The sequence below is a fragment of the Sporobolomyces koalae genome (assembly GCF_050403365.1).
Source record: "Sporobolomyces koalae JCM15063 DNA, S_koalae_JCM15063T_v1_ctg43, whole genome shotgun sequence".
Taxonomy (NCBI): domain Eukaryota; kingdom Fungi; phylum Basidiomycota; class Microbotryomycetes; order Sporidiobolales; family Sporidiobolaceae; genus Sporobolomyces; species Sporobolomyces koalae.
Window position 1 is genome coordinate 39,732 of NW_027481728.1, and position 19,818 is coordinate 59,549.

The 19,818-nt window shown below is 53.1% G+C and overlaps 9 protein-coding genes across 9 annotated transcripts; 6 read left to right on the plus strand and 3 right to left on the minus strand.

Annotated features, from left to right (window-relative positions):
• Positions 1 to 7: 7 nt before the first annotated feature.
• Positions 8 to 2,302, plus strand: JCM15063_000787 (shugoshin family protein; the record flags this gene model as incomplete). The annotated part of the gene is made up of 4 exons (XM_076680681.1): positions 8 to 92; positions 165 to 225; positions 304 to 1,620; positions 1,693 to 2,302. The coding sequence occupies 4 exons, from the start codon at positions 8 to 10 to the stop codon at positions 2,300 to 2,302; spliced, it is 2,073 nt and encodes a 690-aa protein (XP_076532173.1).
• Positions 2,303 to 2,628: 326 nt separating this feature from the next.
• JCM15063_000788 (uncharacterized protein) lies at positions 2,629 to 4,379 on the plus strand (the record flags this gene model as incomplete). The annotated part of the gene is made up of 5 exons (XM_076680682.1): positions 2,629 to 2,916; positions 3,148 to 3,344; positions 3,893 to 4,061; positions 4,131 to 4,232; positions 4,293 to 4,379. 5 exons carry the CDS (start codon positions 2,629 to 2,631, stop codon positions 4,377 to 4,379), a joined length of 843 nt encoding a protein of 280 aa, XP_076532174.1.
• An 885-nt stretch (positions 4,380 to 5,264) lies between these two features.
• JCM15063_000789 (uncharacterized protein) lies at positions 5,265 to 6,928 on the minus strand (the record flags this gene model as incomplete). Its single annotated transcript, XM_076680683.1, has 3 exons — positions 5,265 to 6,198; positions 6,269 to 6,808; positions 6,879 to 6,928. The coding sequence occupies 3 exons, from the start codon at positions 6,926 to 6,928 to the stop codon at positions 5,265 to 5,267; spliced, it is 1,524 nt and encodes a 507-aa protein (XP_076532175.1).
• A 136-nt stretch (positions 6,929 to 7,064) lies between these two features.
• Positions 7,065 to 8,813, plus strand: SPT3 (transcriptional regulator SPT3; the record flags this gene model as incomplete). Its single annotated transcript, XM_076680684.1, has 4 exons — positions 7,065 to 7,280; positions 7,348 to 7,863; positions 7,940 to 8,027; positions 8,119 to 8,813. The coding sequence occupies 4 exons, from the start codon at positions 7,065 to 7,067 to the stop codon at positions 8,811 to 8,813; spliced, it is 1,515 nt and encodes a 504-aa protein (XP_076532176.1).
• A 455-nt stretch (positions 8,814 to 9,268) lies between these two features.
• On the plus strand, positions 9,269 to 10,580 carry JCM15063_000791 (uncharacterized protein; the record flags this gene model as incomplete). Its single annotated transcript, XM_076680685.1, has 4 exons — positions 9,269 to 9,590; positions 9,670 to 9,852; positions 9,920 to 9,956; positions 10,034 to 10,580. The coding sequence occupies 4 exons, from the start codon at positions 9,269 to 9,271 to the stop codon at positions 10,578 to 10,580; spliced, it is 1,089 nt and encodes a 362-aa protein (XP_076532177.1).
• A 1,124-nt stretch (positions 10,581 to 11,704) lies between these two features.
• On the minus strand, positions 11,705 to 12,690 carry JCM15063_000792 (GNAT family N-acetyltransferase; the record flags this gene model as incomplete). Its single annotated transcript, XM_076680686.1, has 6 exons — positions 11,705 to 11,814; positions 11,881 to 12,011; positions 12,090 to 12,197; positions 12,277 to 12,313; positions 12,382 to 12,479; positions 12,560 to 12,690. 6 exons carry the CDS (start codon positions 12,688 to 12,690, stop codon positions 11,705 to 11,707), a joined length of 615 nt encoding a protein of 204 aa, XP_076532178.1.
• Positions 12,691 to 13,726: 1,036 nt separating this feature from the next.
• On the minus strand, positions 13,727 to 15,229 carry JCM15063_000793 (PQ-loop repeat-containing protein; the record flags this gene model as incomplete). The annotated part of the gene is made up of 5 exons (XM_076680687.1): positions 13,727 to 13,945; positions 14,024 to 14,675; positions 14,746 to 14,819; positions 14,880 to 15,017; positions 15,077 to 15,229. 5 exons carry the CDS (start codon positions 15,227 to 15,229, stop codon positions 13,727 to 13,729), a joined length of 1,236 nt encoding a protein of 411 aa, XP_076532179.1.
• A 320-nt stretch (positions 15,230 to 15,549) lies between these two features.
• On the plus strand, positions 15,550 to 17,130 carry JCM15063_000794 (uncharacterized protein; the record flags this gene model as incomplete). The annotated part of the gene is made up of 1 exon (XM_076680688.1): positions 15,550 to 17,130. The coding sequence occupies one exon, from the start codon at positions 15,550 to 15,552 to the stop codon at positions 17,128 to 17,130; it is 1,581 nt and encodes a 526-aa protein (XP_076532180.1).
• Positions 17,131 to 17,338: 208 nt separating this feature from the next.
• On the plus strand, positions 17,339 to 19,641 carry JCM15063_000795 (uncharacterized protein; the record flags this gene model as incomplete). Its single annotated transcript, XM_076680689.1, has 11 exons — positions 17,339 to 17,544; positions 17,629 to 17,681; positions 17,764 to 17,826; positions 17,914 to 18,039; positions 18,207 to 18,307; positions 18,394 to 18,571; positions 18,667 to 18,762; positions 18,862 to 19,051; positions 19,121 to 19,193; positions 19,287 to 19,349; positions 19,447 to 19,641. The coding sequence occupies 11 exons, from the start codon at positions 17,339 to 17,341 to the stop codon at positions 19,639 to 19,641; spliced, it is 1,344 nt and encodes a 447-aa protein (XP_076532181.1).
• Between the last annotated feature and the right edge of the window lie 177 nt (positions 19,642 to 19,818).

Here is a 19,818-nt window from a genome sequence, read left to right on the forward strand (position 1 = left end):
GCGCAGGATGACGACCACTCGAAGGCTGTCTGGGATGCCCCAGCAGTCGAACCACCAGCAGTTTGGCGTCATGCTCGACTCGTACGAAGCATGTTCGTCGACGCGTGATCTAAACCCGTAATCTCTCCCGCACGCCTCGTTGACTCTCGTGCTTCGACTCGCAGTCCGCAAGAAACATCAGCAACAGAACAAAGAGATTATCGCCAAGAACACGGAACTGCACAAGTCAGCACTTCCCGCTCACTCGGATCCTGTAGAATCTTCACTCAACACTCACTGCTCTCGCTTGTGGAATTCTGACAGAACCAATGCCGACCTGCTGCACCACCGCTCGCTGATTCAAGCGCAAAACCTGTCACTCAAAGGCACTCTCTTGCACAAGGAAGCCGAACTCTTGTCTATGCGCGACAAATTGTACCGCCTCGAACAATCGCACCAGTACCAGCAACAGCAGCAGCAGCAGCAACTTCAATCATGCTCGATCGATCCTGAGCAGGTCGAAATCGTGAGACAAGCGCTCGTGCAAGCCGTCACCGCGCTCGGATCCCTCATCCCCACCTCGAGCTCGACCTCGCCCGCTTCACCTGTTCTGGCAGCACCGCGGCGTACGCGAGAGATCCCTCAAACACAATCGATCAAAGTCTCTCTCGCCGAAAGACCCGGATTGACCGTCTCGAACCGATTGATCGTTTCCGAAGTACCCGAACTGAGCTTGATCGACGAACATTTCGAACCCGAAGAGCCAATCCACCTCGTCCCGAGTTCGCCTCTACCTCTTCCACTCCCAATCCCTACCACTGTTGCATCAACTACACTACCTTCGATCGCAAAGAGTCTTCAACCCCGCTCGAAACCGAAACCTGTTGCGGTTCCCATCGCGGCGAGACTTCCTCCTCCCGCTACTCGCCACCGCGTTCAAGACGAACCCGAAGACGAACTTGTACAATTCGACGACAACAAGCCCAGTGAGGAACCGGTGATGGTTTCGAGCCGGAAAAAGAGACCGACGGGCAGCTCTGGTAACCCATCCTTCCCGGTTTTGGTGCTTCAACAGGTCGAAGATTCTCTACAGAACTCAAGTGAACGAGACCGAGGGACGACGACGGGGTCAAGCGAAGAAGCGGAGAAACCGGTTGCGAGAAGTTCGAGGCGCAAGAGTATTTTGCCTTCTCTCGTCACGGGTGATACTCGACTTTTGCCAGACGACAATGACGAGAACTGCTCGCCTCCTCCGGTTGAGAAGCGAAGAGGGAAAGGGCCGTTGCCTGCCGAGGTTGAAGCGACATCTGGAGCGTCATCATCCGACGCAATGTCGTTGTTGCAGGCTAGGAAAGAGTCGATCAAGAAGGAGAAGGATCGAGTCAAATCTTTGTCGCCAACATCACCGGCACAAGCAGAGGATGAGCAGGAGGCAGAACGGATACAGTCGAAGAGGGATGATCACGATGAGCCACGAAACGATCAAACCCGTGCGTCACTTGCAAGCATGACGGCATCCTCACTTTGTCTCTCAATTATGTTACTGAATTACTGGCTGCGCTCGACAGAACCCGACGAAGTTGGAACAGGGTCCAGAAGAGCTCGCAAGTCGGTCAACTATGCCCTGCCAAAACTCAACACGTGAGTAGATTCGCGATTGTCACACGACAAAGCGGACCACACCTTAACCTGCCTTTCTATCATATTTTGTAGCAAGATGAGACGACCGGCAGACTACGTCCCCGTGACGAGCTCGACTCAATCCTCGAACGCTTCTTCCTCTTCTTCATCTTCGACTCATCCTAATTCTAAACCCCGCAAATCCACCAAACTGTCATCAACATCATCATCAGCCTCCACGACGACTGCGGAGGGGCTTAGACCATCTCATTCTACCGCGTTACCGTCGACAAGGAGGAGTAGCCAGGAAGGAGATTCGGATATTCCCTCGCTCACGACTGCGAGTGCGAACACTACATCGCTTCCCGCTGCAAATACTGGAGTGACATCGACGAATCGACCTCCGATCCCGCTCGTCCCGAGACAACCTTCGCTCGCGGGCAAAATCAAACCTTTGATCGTCCCGAACGTCTCATCCCAATCTAGACGCCTGTCATCGATCCGAACCGTGCGGAACTTGGACGAACATGATGGATCGGATGTCGAGGAAGAACAGCAGAGTGAGGAGGATGATGACGAGTGGAACGAGAGGGTGTACTTGAGTCGTCGACAAGGGAAGAGGGAGTCGACGTCATCCATTCGAGATGGGACGAGCGGGACGGTCAGAGGAACTGCTACAAGGAGGCACAGTGTCGCCACCTGAGTTTCCTTTCGGACAAATCCCCAATCTTATTCATGCATTCAAAACTTATTCATGGCTCTGATGTCATCCAAATCTAGGGATCCAACAGAGAGAGAGAGACGAGAAAGAAATCGACAGCTGCATCGGACGAAGAACACACAGATGCGACTCCCTGAAGTGAGATGTCGACATCAATGCAGAAAGATCGGAGGAACTTCCTGCTGTCCGAGAAACCGCGGAGTTTCGGGCTTCGTGCGCAATCCTGATTAATCAGCTGGTGCGTGTCCTTTTTCCGCTCAGTCTCTGGGTTGTGCTCTTCCCATTCCGAGCACTCGCTGACAAACCACATGTCCTTCCTCAAAGCTCGCCCATCGCGCATTCTGAACCTCCTCACCGCCCTTCACGACAAGTGGCCCGATGGGCCGTCGGCTGAATCGTGGGAGGATTGGCACAGCGAAGCTATCGAAGTTCTGCAAAAGTACCTGTTCCGATTGACCCAGCCCGAGGGTTTGTTCGACCCAAAGCGCCCTCTTGCGCTTACAGACGATTACGTTTTCCCGGCCAAGGAGTTCCTCGAGCTTGAAGCTGCTCTCAAGGCGCTCGTAAACAGGCACTACAGGTCGGTGGAAGAAGTCGTAAGCTCACCGTGATCCAGTATCCGCATACGGTATTCACAAACTAATTCATCATCGGACAGCCGATGTTAATGGAGATGTTCCTTTGGATCATACAGTACGAGAAACCGGATGAGGAGCTAGAGATACGAAAATGCTCGTATATCTCTGTGAGTCCGCCGTCGCAGTACTGTAGCGGCGCCCTGCAGGTCCTGAACCGCGATAGAATGACTCACAAAACTTCCTGCCTAGGTCCTCGAGCAACTACACAGCATTTCGAGCTACTTTGTCGATCACAACGCCAACATGGCAGACATGCGTCAGCTCGTTGTCGAGACAGGCTGGGATCAATTTCAAGGCTTCCTGATCGAGCAACTCAGAGCGAAGTGGCACAACCTCGACATAGCGCAACAGTACAATCTCTTGAATGACGTCAAGAGCATCGCTATGTACTGTTCCAAGCACTGTAGGACTTTGACTCCAAAAAAGCTATCGGAGGCCGTGATACGCGCGCTGAGCACAACGGTGAATATGAGTTATTCATTTAAGAGCCATATAGAATAGTTGCTGAATCGATCGTCATCAATTCCCGCCCAAAGCACAAATTCGGTCCTGACAATCGGCACGTGGCACACGTTTTCGACGTTCCGCACTTATCTCCGCTTTTGAAAAACTTCGAAATTGAAGTAAGTCTCGGCAATCTCTCCTTCAGTATACCCATCCTGACACCATCGACTTTGAAGCCATTCACTTTCAATACAGTGAGCCCAGCAGCCTATCCTAAATAGATCTCATACTTTCGTTGACCTGGCGCCGAAATGTATCGTGATGATATACAGGTTCTGAAAAGCCTTGACTTGAGCAAAACGGCGCTTGTCGCGGTCCATCCCCATGCGCGGACGCGCGATCAGTCTCTCCAAGCTGTCGTTGCGACAGACTGGGAGCTTTTTTACCTACACCTGCGCGAAGCTCTGACTTTGGAGGAAAAAGCGCTCAGGGCGGGCCAGCAGCCTATGTCCGAGGTCCACCACGACCGACAGGTGTCTCACGAGGAGGTGCTCCAGGGCTTTCTCAAGGACGTTATCAAGCTCGAATACAACATTGTCGAGCACGGAATGGTGGCTCGGAACGTATGGAAGCAATTCGAGCGTGACTTCGAAAAAGCGGTAAGAGCAATATCGCCCAAAAAAATTGCTGCTTTACGAGCTGCTAAGTCGGCTTTCGCCTGCTGATAGAAGCGGGAGAACCTGGCACCTCAGTACGAACCGGACAAGTACATATATGCGTTCCTCACTGGAGCGCTGCTTAGAGAGTCTTCCAAGTTCCCGTTCCCTCAGGTGGGTTCCCTCTCCGATCGTCGCACGAGCAATCTCAGAAGTGATCATTTTGTCTGTCAGCCTCGCTTGGGGTGGAAGCCGGAACATCAACACTCGCTCGCCGTGCATCACCTTACGCGTCGCAAGCAAGCAATCTATGTCGATTAATTTCGTCAGCTTACGTACGCCTCACGTTGGCTTTAACGGGAACTGGAAGTAGTTCTCTCTCCCTTCGTCTTCCGAAACCTCTCTGTCTCTCGATCAATTTCCAGGCTCGTCGCGGCTCAGAGCACTGCTTCGTTTTGTCTCAACTATCGATTTTATGTTTTTCTTTTTCTCTCAGCGACACTGGCTTCTGGCGTGCTCAAGCCTAGAGCCTATGAGATGACAGACAGTCGAGCGAATCTGACAGTCGATAGATCACCAAGCGGCAGAGAAAGATTACATTCGCTCACCAAGTAACATTGGCTCGCTTCTTGGAACCGAAGCATCTCCCGAAGATGCTTTCTCGAGTTGTCGTGTCTATCGTTACAAGGTGTCATAGTGCCCTGGTTTGTGAAAACCGTCTCGGCCTGTTGCCACTCGCGATAGAAGGGATCGTCAGAAAAATGGACACGCTCACGCCAAGAGACGCGGAAAAAACTAGCCTTCACAGGAACAGTAATTCTCACTCAACTGCCCCAAGGAGGGCACGAGGCCGTCAAAATTCAGCTTCATGATCAAGCTTAAGGCTGAGCACGCCTTCGTCAATCCTGATCTCGGCCTTTTGCAGGCCTGTCGGATACCATCTCCCCCGTCCACCGGGAACTCAGAAGTGGGATGTTGCAGTTCGATGAACGAAGGGTTCGGTCAGAGGAACTGGGAGGCACAGTGTCACCATCTGAGTTTCCTTTTCAACATATCCCGAATATTATTCAAGCTTTCAACACATTTTCATCACTTTGATGTCAATCGAAGTCTAGTGATACAACACAGGGAGAGAGACGAGAACGAAATCGACAGCTGGAACGGACGCAGAGCATACAGGGAGACGGGCGTTCAGATTGAGAGCGGTCATCGCACGAGAGGCCAACTCTGGAATTCTCCCTCGGGGTTTCCATCTCTCCGCACCAAGATCCGACTCGCGTTTTCATCCCCAAAGTACCCTTGTCGAATCCACTCCTCGAATTGAGGTTTCTCGAACGGTCCGAACTTTTCTTCGGGATCCTGTTGACCGGGAGGGGCCGGGTTCCATTTGTACCAGTATTTGGCGACCGTTGCGGCACCCGATCCGTCCGCCGTGGTGGTCGGTCTCGAGATGACGACTCTCGACCTTCCTTCTCTTGTCGACGAGGACGTTCCGGTCGATCCAGAAGCCTTGTTGTGATCGAGGTGTTTGGTCCAAGCTGCATCTTCCTGCTGTTCCCGCGATTGATCCGCCTGCGAGGTGGTGGCAGGGGACCAATCCCTCCGCACGGCACCTTCAAGTTTGAGCGTCTTGACAATGTCTTCGTGCGTCTGGTCGTAGATCTCGAGCTCGCCGTGACTCGACAACAACGTCGAAGCGAAATGGGTCAAGCGGTTGATCTTGTTTGTGTACGCCTCGATGGAAGCGGTCAAAAACTGTTTCTCGGCATTGTCGTCTGCGGTAGCAGGTTCGGCGGACGCGAGGTGAGAGACGACTTGTTCGACTCTTTTCTTGCGGTTGCCCAATCGGTTCAATGCTTTCGCGACGGTTTCCCCGGGTCTCGTTTCTCCCGACAAACCAATCAAGCAGTCGTCTCGAAGTTGAGTCAACTGTTCCTCGCCACGCATCGCCTCGTCGCGTTCGCGTTCACGGTTCTTCTGGTCCATGCGCTCTTTTGATTCTTTCGCTTGCTTGATCTGAGCCTTGGAGAGACCCGTCAACCACGAGTCGTGATTCGCGAGCGGGTCGACCGAATTGGCTACGTAGGATCCATCGGCTGAGAACCGACCTTCGGCGAGTTCCTCCTTCATGTTGAACGAGCTACACGAGTAACGACAATCGTCAGGAACATGTCTGGTGGGTATTGGCGAGAACTGACGGATGGATTTACCTGAGCTGGAACCCCATGCCTTTCTTGCTCCTCCTGCTCCTGGGTGCGTCGTCGTCGTTTGCATGATCGTCGACCGGCTCGTAGTCTTCCTCCTCGTCTTCGTCGTCGTCGTCGTCTTCGGCTTCTGGGTCGTCTTGCATATCGCGTTTTGAGAACTCTTGCCCTTCAATGTCTCCCATTTCCAACCACTCCTTGCCAGCCTGTTTTCGGTCTTGTGCGGCGTGTTCGAGGTTGCCAACGTCGCGCTCGACTTGATCAGGTCCAAACATGTCGTCGTCGTCGTCATCTGGCCCGGTTCCATTCTTGTTCGAAGTTGGGTCTTTGCGACGCTTGCCTCCTCCGTACCCATCCTCGTCTTCGCCTCCACTCGAATCAGAATCGTACCCATCCGTGACGATCTTCTTCTTGCTGTTCTGAGGTGCGCCGGTGCCTTCGAGATCCAATTCGAGGTCGTCCGCTTGGGGTTCTTGCAACACTTGGTCCGCGTTCGGAGGTGCGTAGCGAGTACGTTTCCCTCCGGCCGAGACAGTGGCACGATCTCTGTCGACGAGCGAGCGAGCGAGAGAGTCAGTAAAGTCGGAGCATAGGAAAGAACGAGATGTTTGCCTACGTTGGGAAGGAGGACGACGAGTAGGCGTCTGCAGGTCGTTTCGGTGCCATCCTCGAAGATCACCAGTTGCGTCGAGCAAGTGAACAAGGTGAAACGTGATCGGACATGTCATCAATTGCATCAATCATCTCGCTCGCTCTCTTTCTCTCTCTACCTCGTGTGCATCTCGGATCAGGACGCGTCAACATGTCGTCGGGAGTGACAGCGCCGCTCTTGGCCCCGGTCGCTTCCAGCGGAGGGAAATCCGGATCGACAACATTGGCCGCAGCGACCGTCTCCAACTCGACGAGCTACCATGCCGAAATCAGTCAGATGCTGTACGTGTTCACCATGATCGACAATCCTGCAAGTGCGGTCGTCCAATTCATTCAGGACGTTGTTCGGCATGAACTAGTCCATCTCGTCCGTATTCTCTCTATCTATGTCTGGTCAATGCGTTGGAAACCTGAACGTTTGTATCGCAATTCAGGTCATGCAAGCGAGACTGCAATCGAGTAGGGTGAGACCCGTTGCGCAGGGTATCCAGGTCGAAGACATGTTGTTCCTCGTGCGCAACGACGTTGCGAAACTGCAACGCCTCGAATCGTACCTCGGATGGAAGGACGTACGCAAACGTACGAAACCTGAATCGACGTGCTCGTCGGCAGGGATCACGATCGCTGCTGGCTGTGGCGCGGCAGCTGCTGGGACTGCCGATGAAGACGACATGGTCGAAGGGATCGCTCAACAAGATGAACCTTTGGCCTCTTCTTCTTCTTCGTCTTCTTCAAACACCGTCCTCCCAAAGCAAAACTTGCCGTGGCATCTCGATCATCCGTGGAACGAATTCGTTTCGACGTACAACCTCGCAACTTCGGGTCGTTCCTCGGCATCTGCAACCCCGAAACCGTCAGACGATGCCGCAACCCCCGTCCCTGAGACTCCCTCGACCTATTCGACCACCCAAGAACGTCGAGCGTTTCACCTGAATCGAGAGATCCTTCGAGTGAGTGTCGGAGATTCCTGCTACCGGGAACCGCTCGGTTTGAGTCCAGATCCGCTCAACGACCGCTTCTATGCAGGAAGCAAACGATTTGACCGAAACCATGTCGAGGGAAGAGTACGAACAATATTCGAACGCGAGACAGGCAAGTTTTGTCTACCGAAAAAGTAAACACAACTTCTTCTCCCAACCCCCTCTTCGGTCATGCATTCGTATCCTCGTCAACTGACAAATTTCACTGCTCTCTTCTCCTTCTAGGCAAAAAATTGAGAGATTTCTTGATGATCGATCACAGCATTGTCCTCTCGGACGAAGTGCTCGATATTCTCGGATTCCTCGCGTACGAGATCGTGCGAGTCATCGCTCGAGCTGGCACCGAACGCAACTCGACTCGAACTCGCTCCAAAGTGCTCGAGCTTCAACAGCGCCAACGAGAAGAACAACAAGCAGACCAAGAAGCGTCGAGGTTGGATCCTCGTGCAAAAGATTTCCCTTCCGTCTTGAGACCTGCACCTTCTCCCTCGGTACTCGAATCCGGATCGATCGAAGCGAGCAATCGCGGCAAGAGATCCATGTCGGGTAACAAGAGGAAACGGAAATTGGAACCAATCGTCTCGTTGTTCTCGGCGCCACCTCCTCAACTGTTACCCGTTGAACTTGGTTCTCCTTCTCCATCTACGAACCCAGAGACGACAGTCGTTGAGGATCCAACTCTGCCACTCTTGTCGTCCTCGGTGACGAACCCGCCGAAACCGAAACTGCGCAAGTTGATGATCGACTATGAAGATGTCGTACAAGGGTACTGGGACCGTACCAGTCGTACCGAGACCGTCATGGAAGAAGGTGAAGGGAGAGGGAACCGAGTCAAGATGGGAATGGGCAAAGGGTTGAGGTTGTCGAGAGGTGGAATCGGATCGGCTCGAGGGTTGATCGGGTCCGAATCATTACTCTGATCTCTGTCTCGTGGTGATCTTGTTTCCATCAGATCCGGACCCTCGGTATCGAGGATTCGGGTTTTCGTTTCTTACATTTTTTTCTCTTTCATTTGATCTCGCGCACGTCAGAGTCTGTTTGGGTGTTGACATACTATTATTTACCCGTGAATGACTCTGTGTGCATCTAATGCGGAAGCGCCTCTGTTCAGCTTACCCGCCAATTGCCGCACTTTCCGCAATTTGCCCGCATTGCCGCCCCGTGCCGATACAGTCATGCGTTCCCGCTTTATTAATCTGTTACCTCTTGACTCCGTTCCCTGACCTTGATCCCGCCCGACTGGCTCCCCGATTCGCCTTGGATTCGTATCCTGCCTGCCACACGACGGAACCTCCCTCTTAGACGACGTTCCCCCCACCTCCGGATCACCTTCCGCTTTTTCTCTCTACAATCCGAATCGCAATCTACAAGCAAGATGGACGGAATCCCGCTCGACCCATACCATCGATCAGTCCTCACTGAATCTCAACAGCTCGAGTACCTCGATCGATTGAACCTCGCTCGTTCCCTCTCCTCATCTCGTCCAAGTCTCGAATTGCTCTCGCAACTCTTGTTGAGTCAACTCGAAGAGATTGCCAAAGATACGACCCCTTTGCATGTTCCTGAACGAGAATGGAACGAGACTCTGAACGAGGTCGACAACGTGATTCGATTGAGTCGAGCGTTCACTGGAATGCCGGAAGGAGTCGGTGCGTTCGATCGCATCGTTCGTCAACGCAAAGGCGCCTTTTGTTTTGGTCAGTCTCTATCTCTATCTCTACTAGCTTCTCTTTTCCCCTCGGTTCTGAAACCCGCATTATTCTTCTGTGTGAATAGCTATCAATGCGACGTTTGCGGCCCTGTTGAGATCGTTTGGATTCCGAGTTTCAGAACTCGTTGCGAGAACGTTCAAGTCTTTGGGGAACGATCCGAAAACTCATCCGGATGGATACAAATGGGGAACAATGACGCACGAGATCATGCTGGTTGATTGGAGCGACAGTGATGCGAGATACCTAGGTCAGATTACACCCTCCATTGGATCATGTAGAGCTCAGTGCTGATGCGTGTTGCTTGAACGAGACAGTCGATGGAGCCTGGGGACCGTGGGCATGTCCTGTACCGTGAGTAAATTCATCCGGGATTCGATCAAGAGGTTCTCTCCACCTAATGCAGGTACATTGCGCCCTTAATCCCACAGAATCAAACTCGCAGACAAACAAGTCGTCAAAGGACTGAACGATTACGAAGCGTTTCAACTCGTCGAAGAGGTTTTGCCCCTCTGTCCCAAGACGCAGACCCGCCCGATCGACGAAATCAAAGGTTGGACGTTCTCGCGCCGAATCAACCCTCCGGGAGTCCCCATATCACTCCCCATCTCCGATTCGGAATCGGAATCGGAATCGACGACGACGACGAAGGGGTACTGGTCCCCCTTGTTTCATTTCCACCTCCTCTCGATCCCATTGTTGGATTTCCGGTTGTACCACCACTTTTCAGCTTCGCACGAGTTGGCGTCATTCACCGCGTTCTGGTTGGTGACGAAACTGATCCCAAACTCGGGAGGGGCGAGAAGGTCCATGATGTACGCCGACAAACCTGGCGATACACAACGAAGAGCAAAAGTGTACACGACTGGAGGACATGAAGGGAAAGGGAGCCTTGAAGGGAGGGATGTCGAGTATGTTGAGATGAAGGTGGATGTCATGCGGGAGTACCTCAAACGCGAATTTGGATTCGGCTTCTAGATAAAACGAGGGTTAGAGACTGTAATGCCCGTTTGACTACAACTTCCAGCTGCGCAGACGCGGTTGACGACAAGGCGAGAGATTCCCCTCTCTAAGTTGCGAGGGTTAGCCTACATTCAAGCCATGCATGTCAAAGTTGAAGCAACAAACGGTGAAACTGCTAATGGCACCCTTCGCCATAAGTTGTGCGAGTTCCAAGAACTCTGTAACCTCCCGCGCTACGCAGAAACTGAAGGGCGAGAATGGAGATGAGACGAGCGAAGAAAGGAGGTCACAGCGGGCGCCCATTCCCCGCAGCTGCAATCTCTCTCCGCGGTACACTCTGGCTCAGCACAGCCCTCCAGCTCTTGCTCGCCTACCACAAGTGCACTGCTCAGTACGAAATGGTGTGCAACGAATCGAGAATCGCGCTGAACAATTTTTCCTTACGGGCAAATGCAGGGCTTGTTCTCTTTACGGACCTTCCAACCAAACTGCCACAACTTGCTTCCAGTCTGATTCCTGATGGAATCGCTGCTAGGTCGCGCACACAACGAACAGAGACCACGTCTTGTGAATCTGAGTCGTCTCGGGGCCCCGAGGGCCGGTTCCTGAATGCCGTCTACAATAAGCAGCCACAATTTGTGTATGCAACTTTGATTCGGTCAGATCCGGTCGACGGCTCATCTTGCCAAGTTGATCACTTGACTCGATGCAACTCGACGAAACCCAAATGGCTTGAGCTGAAGCTCAGAGTCGGGCCAGTCGAGGGACGGCTAAATTCTGTAAGCCAAGCGCTCACGGCGATGCCACAAGATCCACATGCCACCCAAGAACAAGACAACCAAAGAACTGCCACAAACCGGATAGAACGGGATAGTTGGTTCAAGCGAGAGAACTTGCCCTTTGCGCGACCGAGCCTTGCAGCTCGAGGGGTTCTTCTATCAGAGGGACTCGAGAAGCGGGATCCCCCCGCTTCTCACTTTTTTGCCATGACACTACTAGTTCGCGGTCTTTGTACGGAAAGCATGGGGAGCATAAGCGCATTAGTAACAGAACGCAGCCAAGCGCAACTCGCTAGGTCACATGGCACGATGATATCAACGCGATTTGCGGTATCGTGAATGTGTCCTGGCTATTTCCGACTAGAAAACGATTTCTTCTGGTCCGACTGCCCAATCGCGTCCGCTCTTGATCCCCTTTGGTAACCGGATCGAATCTTTCTTCTTGTCTATCGACAAGACTTTTCTCATATCTGTCCGAGCATTGCATCCAAGTCAGTGCGCATGCAATCGACAGCTTGAGAGTCAAGTGGACTGACCAAAGGCATCCTCGTCTGGTTCTCTCGGACCTCCTCCGTAGTACCCTATCACTCTCCGGTAGATCATGTACCCCAGCGATTGATACAATCCGATCGCAAGATCATTAGACTCTCGCACAAACAGGTCGACACTGAGAGAAAACGGATTCCGAACAGAGTGATCAGTTTCGACGTAGGAGATTGATCGGGAAGATGCGAAAAAGACTGACAACCAGCCTTTGTCTTGATCGCTGACTGATTCCAGAAGATCCATCATCATACTGGCTAGTCCCAGCCTTCGATGGGAAGGCGACACCGTGATTGCCGAAACATGACCGCTAAAGACGAGAACGGGAAGGGAAAAAGTTCATCAGACGTCGATTTTAGGTTGAAAGAGTTTCTGGAGCGCAGACGCACTGCCAATCTTTTCCCCGACCTTCTGTCTTGCCCATCACTGTAGCAGGGTCCGATACAGGTTTAGATCCTGTCGAAGCCGGACTGAATCTGGAGAAAGATACCTACCGTATCCCATCAATTCACCTCCTTCCCCACCTCCGAACCCTCCTGATTCGCAAGTACCCGTTTCGATTCGCTTAGATGCTCCAGCAGATTCGACTACACTGTTGCACATCGCGAAGATAGACGGTTCAAAGGTTCAGCACTGCGGATCTCGAGCACGTGCGAGCTAGAATGCGCGTACGAGAAGAGGTCGGGCCAAGTCGACATGTAGCTCAAGTAGTAGTTGACCCCGTACGTCTCGGTCCAAACGTCGAGGTTGATTCCGTTGAACGAGAAGAGGTCGAGAGCCGAGAATGGTCTCAGCAGCGACATTCTTGGTTGATCTCGTTCTAGCGGTCCAGAGCAGTATGTGTCCGAGTTTTGTGTCGATCTATGATTTCACGGGTCGCTGCGAGTCGATGCTGTCCCGTGAGAGCGAGTTGGAGATGAACATAGCCGGCAGGTTGTCTCGCATTTTTTACAGTAATTACAGTAGCCTTTTCCCGTTTTCGAACTCCCTTGCTGCCGTGAAAATACCTGCTGACATTGCTACCTTGGGTGCGATGCTCATAGAGATAGTCGAAATGTATCGTCCGATAGACACGAACAAATCGCCAAAGGGCCGATCAAGAGCGGTCGCAATTTCTTTGTGTAAGAATTTTGTTACTGATTACGTCGATAGAAATGGCAAAAAACGTGAGAAGCGGAAGTACGCTTCTCGAGTCCTTCTTGTAGGAGGACCCCTCGAGCTGTTCCAGGGCTCGGTCAGGCACAGGGTACGTTCTCTCGCTCGAACCCACCTTTGACCGTCGGAAGCACGCGAGAACGTTGGCATTAGGTAGGAGGGTTTTGTGAGAGAGAACGACGCCTGAGGTTTGCCCATGAAAGAAAAATTGCGTGGCGCTCGTCTCTATCCGTTAATCACCATTTGATGCTGAGCAACTAGTTTGTGGTAGGTCAGTAAGAGCTGGAGGGCCGTGCTGGGGCCGAGTGTACCGCGGGGCTGCGGCGAGAGATTGCAGGGAATGGGCGTTCCCGCTTTGACCTCCTTTCTTGGCTCGTCTCATCACCATTCTCGCCCTTCAGTCTCGTCGTAACGTAGTCCGAAACAGAGACTTTCATGATCGCATGACTATAGATCCGAGACAGAGACGGTAATACTGACCCGAGACAGAGACTTTGCGACTTGCTCAGCCCAAAAAGAGGATTGGGGAGGTTTGAAACTTGCTTTTCACAATCAGGGCAGATTCTATAATCAGGAAAGGAAAGAAAACATAGGGTGTCTGAGAAAAAGAATATATACGACAAGATCAACTCCTCCCTTCCGATCCGGACCTGGGTTCGATCGTAAACCCCCTCTGCTTTGCCCTCATCGCAGCAATCGTGACCGTTCGTGAGCTTGTTCTGTCGATCCAGCTTTGTTGCCCCAATCGTCCAACCCCAACCTCGCCTGTCTGCGCTTGAAGATGAGACACAGGACCAACAGGGTTCCTTGCAGGACTCCCGTGACGAAGTAGGGTGCCCATCCTGTAAAGTTGACTCCAGGTCGAATCGCGAGCGTGTACACAAACACGAACGAACCAGGTGTCTGTTGACCGGAAGACGTCGAATCATGAGCAAAAAGGCAAACTCTGGCTCGCAAAAAGAAGAAAGGATTGTGACTAACCTGTAAGAGCATCATTGGGATTGAGAGACTTCCGACCACCTTGTTCCTCGCCGTGTGTACGAGTTGTGGAGCGTACTGACAACATCCCAACGCGACACTCAGGAGTCCGAGCGTGGTTGCCCATACTCGAACCGCTCGTTCACTCGGATGTTCCCTTCCTCCTCCGCCGCTTCCTCCCGAACCATCAGAGTCCCTCGCAGGAGCTCCAGGTAACGTCACAAGGAGGATCGAGGTGGTCAAGAATGTTAGGAGGAGATGCAGAAGCATCAGGAAAAAGTACGATAACGAGTGGCGATAAGATGGAGACAAGATGATCAGGCCCTGTCGGACCTGACCAGGTAGGAGCACGTTGCGTGGGTCGAACGACGACGACGACGAGGATGCGTCGTCATCATCGTCCCGATCGTGGTCCGTGTCGCCTTCAGTGTCGGACCCGGGCACGGACAGGGTCTGTGATCTCCGGGATTGTTGTGCACGGCTCGGAGACGGACGAATCAGGTTCGATGGAGTCGACGTGCGCATGAATGCCGGTACGAGCGAGTCGTAGAAAGGTTTCGGCGAGCGGTGCGAGGAAGGGAGGGATGCTTCGGTGATGGGTACTGACCGCACGTACTTGGCGTGCAACGGATAGTACAGTAGGTACAGGACAAAGCTGAAGAAACACGGGACTCGATCGTCAGCCGACAGAGGTACTGGAACTTGCAGTCACAGGCGAGACTTGCACAAGGTTAAAGCAGAACCACTGGGTGAAGATCTGCACGATGCCAAGCACAGATTCGAAGCACTGGCCACCCGTCTGTAATCGACGAGAGTCAGCTCGGGAGACAGAGAGCATAGACGAGAGGGAGGCAGGTACGAGGTATTTGCAGCATGCGACCTGGCCCCATTGCAGGGCGACGATGTTGCCGAGGCTGCTCGCGCTGCTGGTTGCGCCGAGGAAGAGGAACAGCGGGGAGAACCCTTCAGAGTTGCGGTATCGGATGATGCGGTAGAACTGCGCGTTGATGCCATAAGTCGACTACACTCGGGCGCGCATATGAAGAGACCGCTAACCTGAGGAGCATACGACACGACGAGTCCGACGACGATGCAGGTCGACAGGATCTCGCCCGTACGATTATGCTGGAACGCAGCTGCGCAAGTCTCGCGCGACACGATCGGCCGCGAGTGCAGCGCAGCGAAGGGGTCCCGCGCAGGGGACAACATGTCGACGTCGATGCTGGCTCTTGGTCCCAGGGGTTCGAGCGGAAAGTGAGTGGGCACGCAGTTGTTCGATGTTCACCAAAGCCAATTTCGGACGCGACGTCGGCTCCCCGCTAACCCTTGACAATTTTCCCCCTCTATATCAATACTTCGAGAAATAGTGTCTCCTGATGGGAACAAGGCAGAATTTCTGAGAAAAACACGCAGAGTTTGCCGAAATGAAATCACGTCGAACAATTCCAAGTCGCGCCGCGCGACCTCGCGTCTCGTCGTCCAACGAAGCCCGCAATCAATCTCGGCACAGTGTTGGCGTGTCTCAAAGCATGCGACACCGGGAGCGGCTCGAGGCAGGCGCCGAGCCGAGGCTGCCGCTGACTTCGCTCGTTACGCGGGGCATCCCGTCGCATCCACTGCCCCACCTCGTGCTCGATCCAGTTCTCGACAGACTCGCAAAGCTAGAGGCCAGCACGCTTGCATCGAAGCCCGCCCGGTGGTTGCGCCAACTCGGTGCATCGGATCAAACTGTGGTCGGCTTGGTCGCCGTCGCTCTCGTAACCGGTCTGGCACGATCAAGACGCCAATGGAGAGCGTTTGTCGTGCTGCTCGGAGTCGGCGAAGCCGTCGGGAGGACCCTCGACCTCATTGACAAAGCCGGCGACTGCAAGCGGCGGGACCCTCTCGGCAACAACAACGGCGACAACGAAAGCGACAACGACGAGGAGGGCTTGTTAGCCGACGCACAACACGTCTTGTCGTTCTGGACGCTCTTCTTCTCGGTCACCCTGTACGAGACTCTCAGAACCTCGCCGGCAGCCGTCGCAGTTCACGCTCCGGCTACCTCGAACCGATTCCGCTCGACGCTCTCTCGCTTCCGACAAATATATTTGCGCTTCGTCCGCATGTGGATCGTGCCCCTGGTGTATCGCAGCCGATACGCCGCCTCGTCCTTGCTCGAAACCTACCCGCGGCTCTCTCGCTTTCCAACCTTGCCATTCTCACCCGGAATCATTGCTCAGCTCGTCCGTCGTCCCACTCGACGTGCTCGGCGGTCGAATCCGTTCCCTGAGCCATTGCCCGCGACGACCGATGTCTCGTCGTGGTTGTCGACTATCCCTCTCGCCCATTCGTACTTTGTTTCAACCACGAGAGGCGTCAAGCCGACCGCATCAGATCTCACCGCCGCCGAGATCAAGTGGAACGTGGTCAAGCTGCTCGTGCTGTGGACTGGATTGAGACGAGATGGATTTGGAGCCAAGAGTGTCCTGTTCGATTGGATTGTTGGACCGATAGTCAAGCGGACGAAGCGGGCTCAAGTCACGCGAACATATGCGCCTTCCGACATCCAATCCGCGCATAGTCCTCGGTACAGGACAACCCCGAGTCTGCCACGAACACCATGTCGATCAATCTCCCCAGCTTCTCGAGCAGAGCAATACGGTCATCATTACCATGCACCGTCTACGCAGTATCGGGTCGAGCAAGAAACCTCGCCTGCAAAACCGTACTCGACCATGTGGTCGAACGAGGAAGATCACTGTGCTCCGAGACCAGGGTCACTCTCACCTGGGCTCACGACGACGGGTTCGACTTGTGATTCGGGTTCAGATCCGGGTTCAGCGACCGACGCCGAAGTCGATAGCGCGATCCTCGACCTAGCATCCGACTCGTTGTTGCTCGAGTCCCCACCTCGATTGTTCAAAAGAACGTTGACGAACGAGAACGGATTCTCGACTCGGACAGCAAGGGAGGATGAGGCTGATGCCGACAATCGAGACGTGGTGCTAGTGGAGGGCCCTAGTATGGAGGCCGAAGAGGGGATCAAGCGCTGGGCCGCAGTTCACACGGGTCGGGTTCAGTCAAGGTTTGGTCAAGAGCCGATTGACCCAACTGCATGGACTTTATGATCACGTGTTGTTTTGTTTTTTTGCTATCGTCCAGAATCTCCATCTCTTCCTGTTGCGGCGTCTATTATCAAAATTGTTGTTTCCCTGGCTCTCTGCTTGTAGTGAGGGCTTGACACAAGAGCTACGGTTCAGAAAGGTTAAAATGTCAAAGTCGGTGCGGCAGCGGTGAAACCTCGTTGATCAATCCAAGACTCTCCAACCCGTCACCATGTCTGCTGTTGAAGGACAAGACCCTGCACCTGTACCTGCACCTCAACCTGCCGTGCCAGCAATGGCCGCCAACGGAGCGGCTCCTCTTCCCGGTTCGACTGCGTTGTCGGGATCTTCGACTACCCCGAGTGCCGGTGTGCCTCTGTGTATGAACGGATGTGGCAACCCGGCAGATCGCAAGAACACCTGCCCGACGTGTCAAACGTGAGTTGTCCTCGCTTCTCCAAACGGATCATCCTCCTCCTCATCTGACCCATCCTGTATCTGCCATTCCCTCGGGTCATTTAGTCTTAAGATTGCAGGAGCTCAGTTCTGCAGTCCAACCTGCTTCCGGGACAACTGTACGTCCAACCTGTCTGTTCTACTTGTTTCTGCCTTGGCGTTCACTGTCTGAGCACCTCTCCTCGTTCGTGTCGATTGCAGGGAAAACTCACAAGCTTCTGCATGTCAAGACTGGACCTGGCAACTACCAGTTCCCCGAGAACAGTCAGTTTCACAACTTTTTTACCTTTTCATTACAAAACTCGCGAGACCTTCTGATCGCTAAATCGTTCACTTCTGTTTCCTTTGCAGCGAAAGATGCTTTCGATGGCAAATTCACCTACACCGGACCTCTCCGAGCAGTTGTGCCCGTCGAGAATCCAGTTCCGAAACGTCAAGTACCGGATCACATCCCGAAACCCGACTACGCGACCGAAGGTGAGTTGCTCGAATCGATTCCTCACAAGTGGTCCGGCACGCTTGGAGGTACCGTATTCGGGACGGCCGAACTCGTCGGTCGAACGATCGCATACGGATTGAAAGATGTAAACTTTTGTCATCATCGAGGCTAATCTTCCCCCGTCCTGTTTTGTATGGTTCTATAGTGAACGGTGTATCGTTCTCGGAACAGGTCGCGAACCGGTCAGAACGCAGTGGCAAGATCTTGAACGCGACCGAAATCGAAGGCATGCGCAAAGTCTGTCGGGTACGTTTGTTTTCGACATCTCTCTCCCCAGATCTTTTCGGTGCTTTCACAGACATTGACTGTCGTCTTTTCGAGGGAGAAAATAGCTCGCACGGGAAGTGTTGGACATTGCCGCTGCTGCGATCCGACCGGGGATCACGACCCTCGAGTTGGATCAGATTGTGCATGAAGAATGCATCAAGCGTGATTCGTACCCGAGTCCACTCGGGTACCACAAGTTCCCGAGGAGTGTCTGCACGAGTGTCAACGAGGTCATCTGTCACGGTACGTAGATTTCTCTTCCTTTTTTTTTCTGCTAGATGTCGTCAATTCCGTTCTCTGGCTGGACTGAGAGTAACGTTGTTCTCTTTCTGTTGCAGGTATCCCTGATGCTCGACCTCTTGTCGAGGGCGACATCATCAATCTCGATGTAACCCTGTACCATGGTGGATTCCACGGAGACATCAACGCTACATGTCAGTCCCTTTTTCCTTTGGAACCGTTTTGGCGAAAGCGCACCGACAAGAAAAATTGACGATCGATAAACGACGCCCTATCATCAATAATCGATACAGACCCGGTTGGAAGTGCGGTGCCGCAAACGAACCTCGACTTGATCGCGTGTGCTCGAGAATGTCTCGACGAAGCAATCCGATTGTGTCGACCCGGGTTCCAGTTTCAGGATGTAGGCAAAACGATCGAATTCATCGCGAGCAAACGAGGATTCTCGACGAACAAGACTTATGTCGGACACGGCATCAACCAGTCAGTGACGTTCTTTTCTTCCAGGTGGGAAGTTCGAACCCGTATACTGATTGAGTCAAAACCATGTAGATTGTTCCATTGTGCACCTAATGTCCCTCATTACGCTGGAAACCGTGCTTCGGGCACCATGCGAGTTGGACAGGCAAGTCTTCTCTCTCTCTCTCTCTCTTTCCGGTCCTTACTCGGCATGAATGAGTTTGAGACTGACTCGAGCGCCTACTCCTTCGGGTTACAGACCTTTACGATCGAACCGATGATCTGTGTCGGACAACAGAAAGAAGTGCACTGGCCCGACAACGTAAATAGCTTTTTTCATTTTCCCTGCCGTCCCCGTCCGATACAACTGACCCCCAACTTTTCGATGTCCCGATCTTCTCCTCGGATCGTCATTTCAGTGGACCGCGGCGACGTGCGATGGTAAAGCTTCGGCTCAATTCGAAGAGACGTTGTTGATCACTCCCGAAGGAGTCGAAGTGTTGACTCAAGCACCAGGGTGGGTATTGCCGACCAAGAAGGCAGACGTGATCGAAATGGAAAAGTCGATGAACGGGAACGGAGCTGGAGGCAAGAAGAAGAAGGGACGCAAGTGAAGATAATCTGTGTAGGGTCTTGTCGGCAAACAGGCTCAACGAGCAGGTAACAACTCCACAAATTTAAGCAAACATGAAAATAGAGTACTTAGTGAGAGGCGCCAAAAATCATGATTGTGTTTTGGTCTATTGCCGTAAGAGCAGAATGCGCGCGCGAATCAGCACGCGCCGTTGACA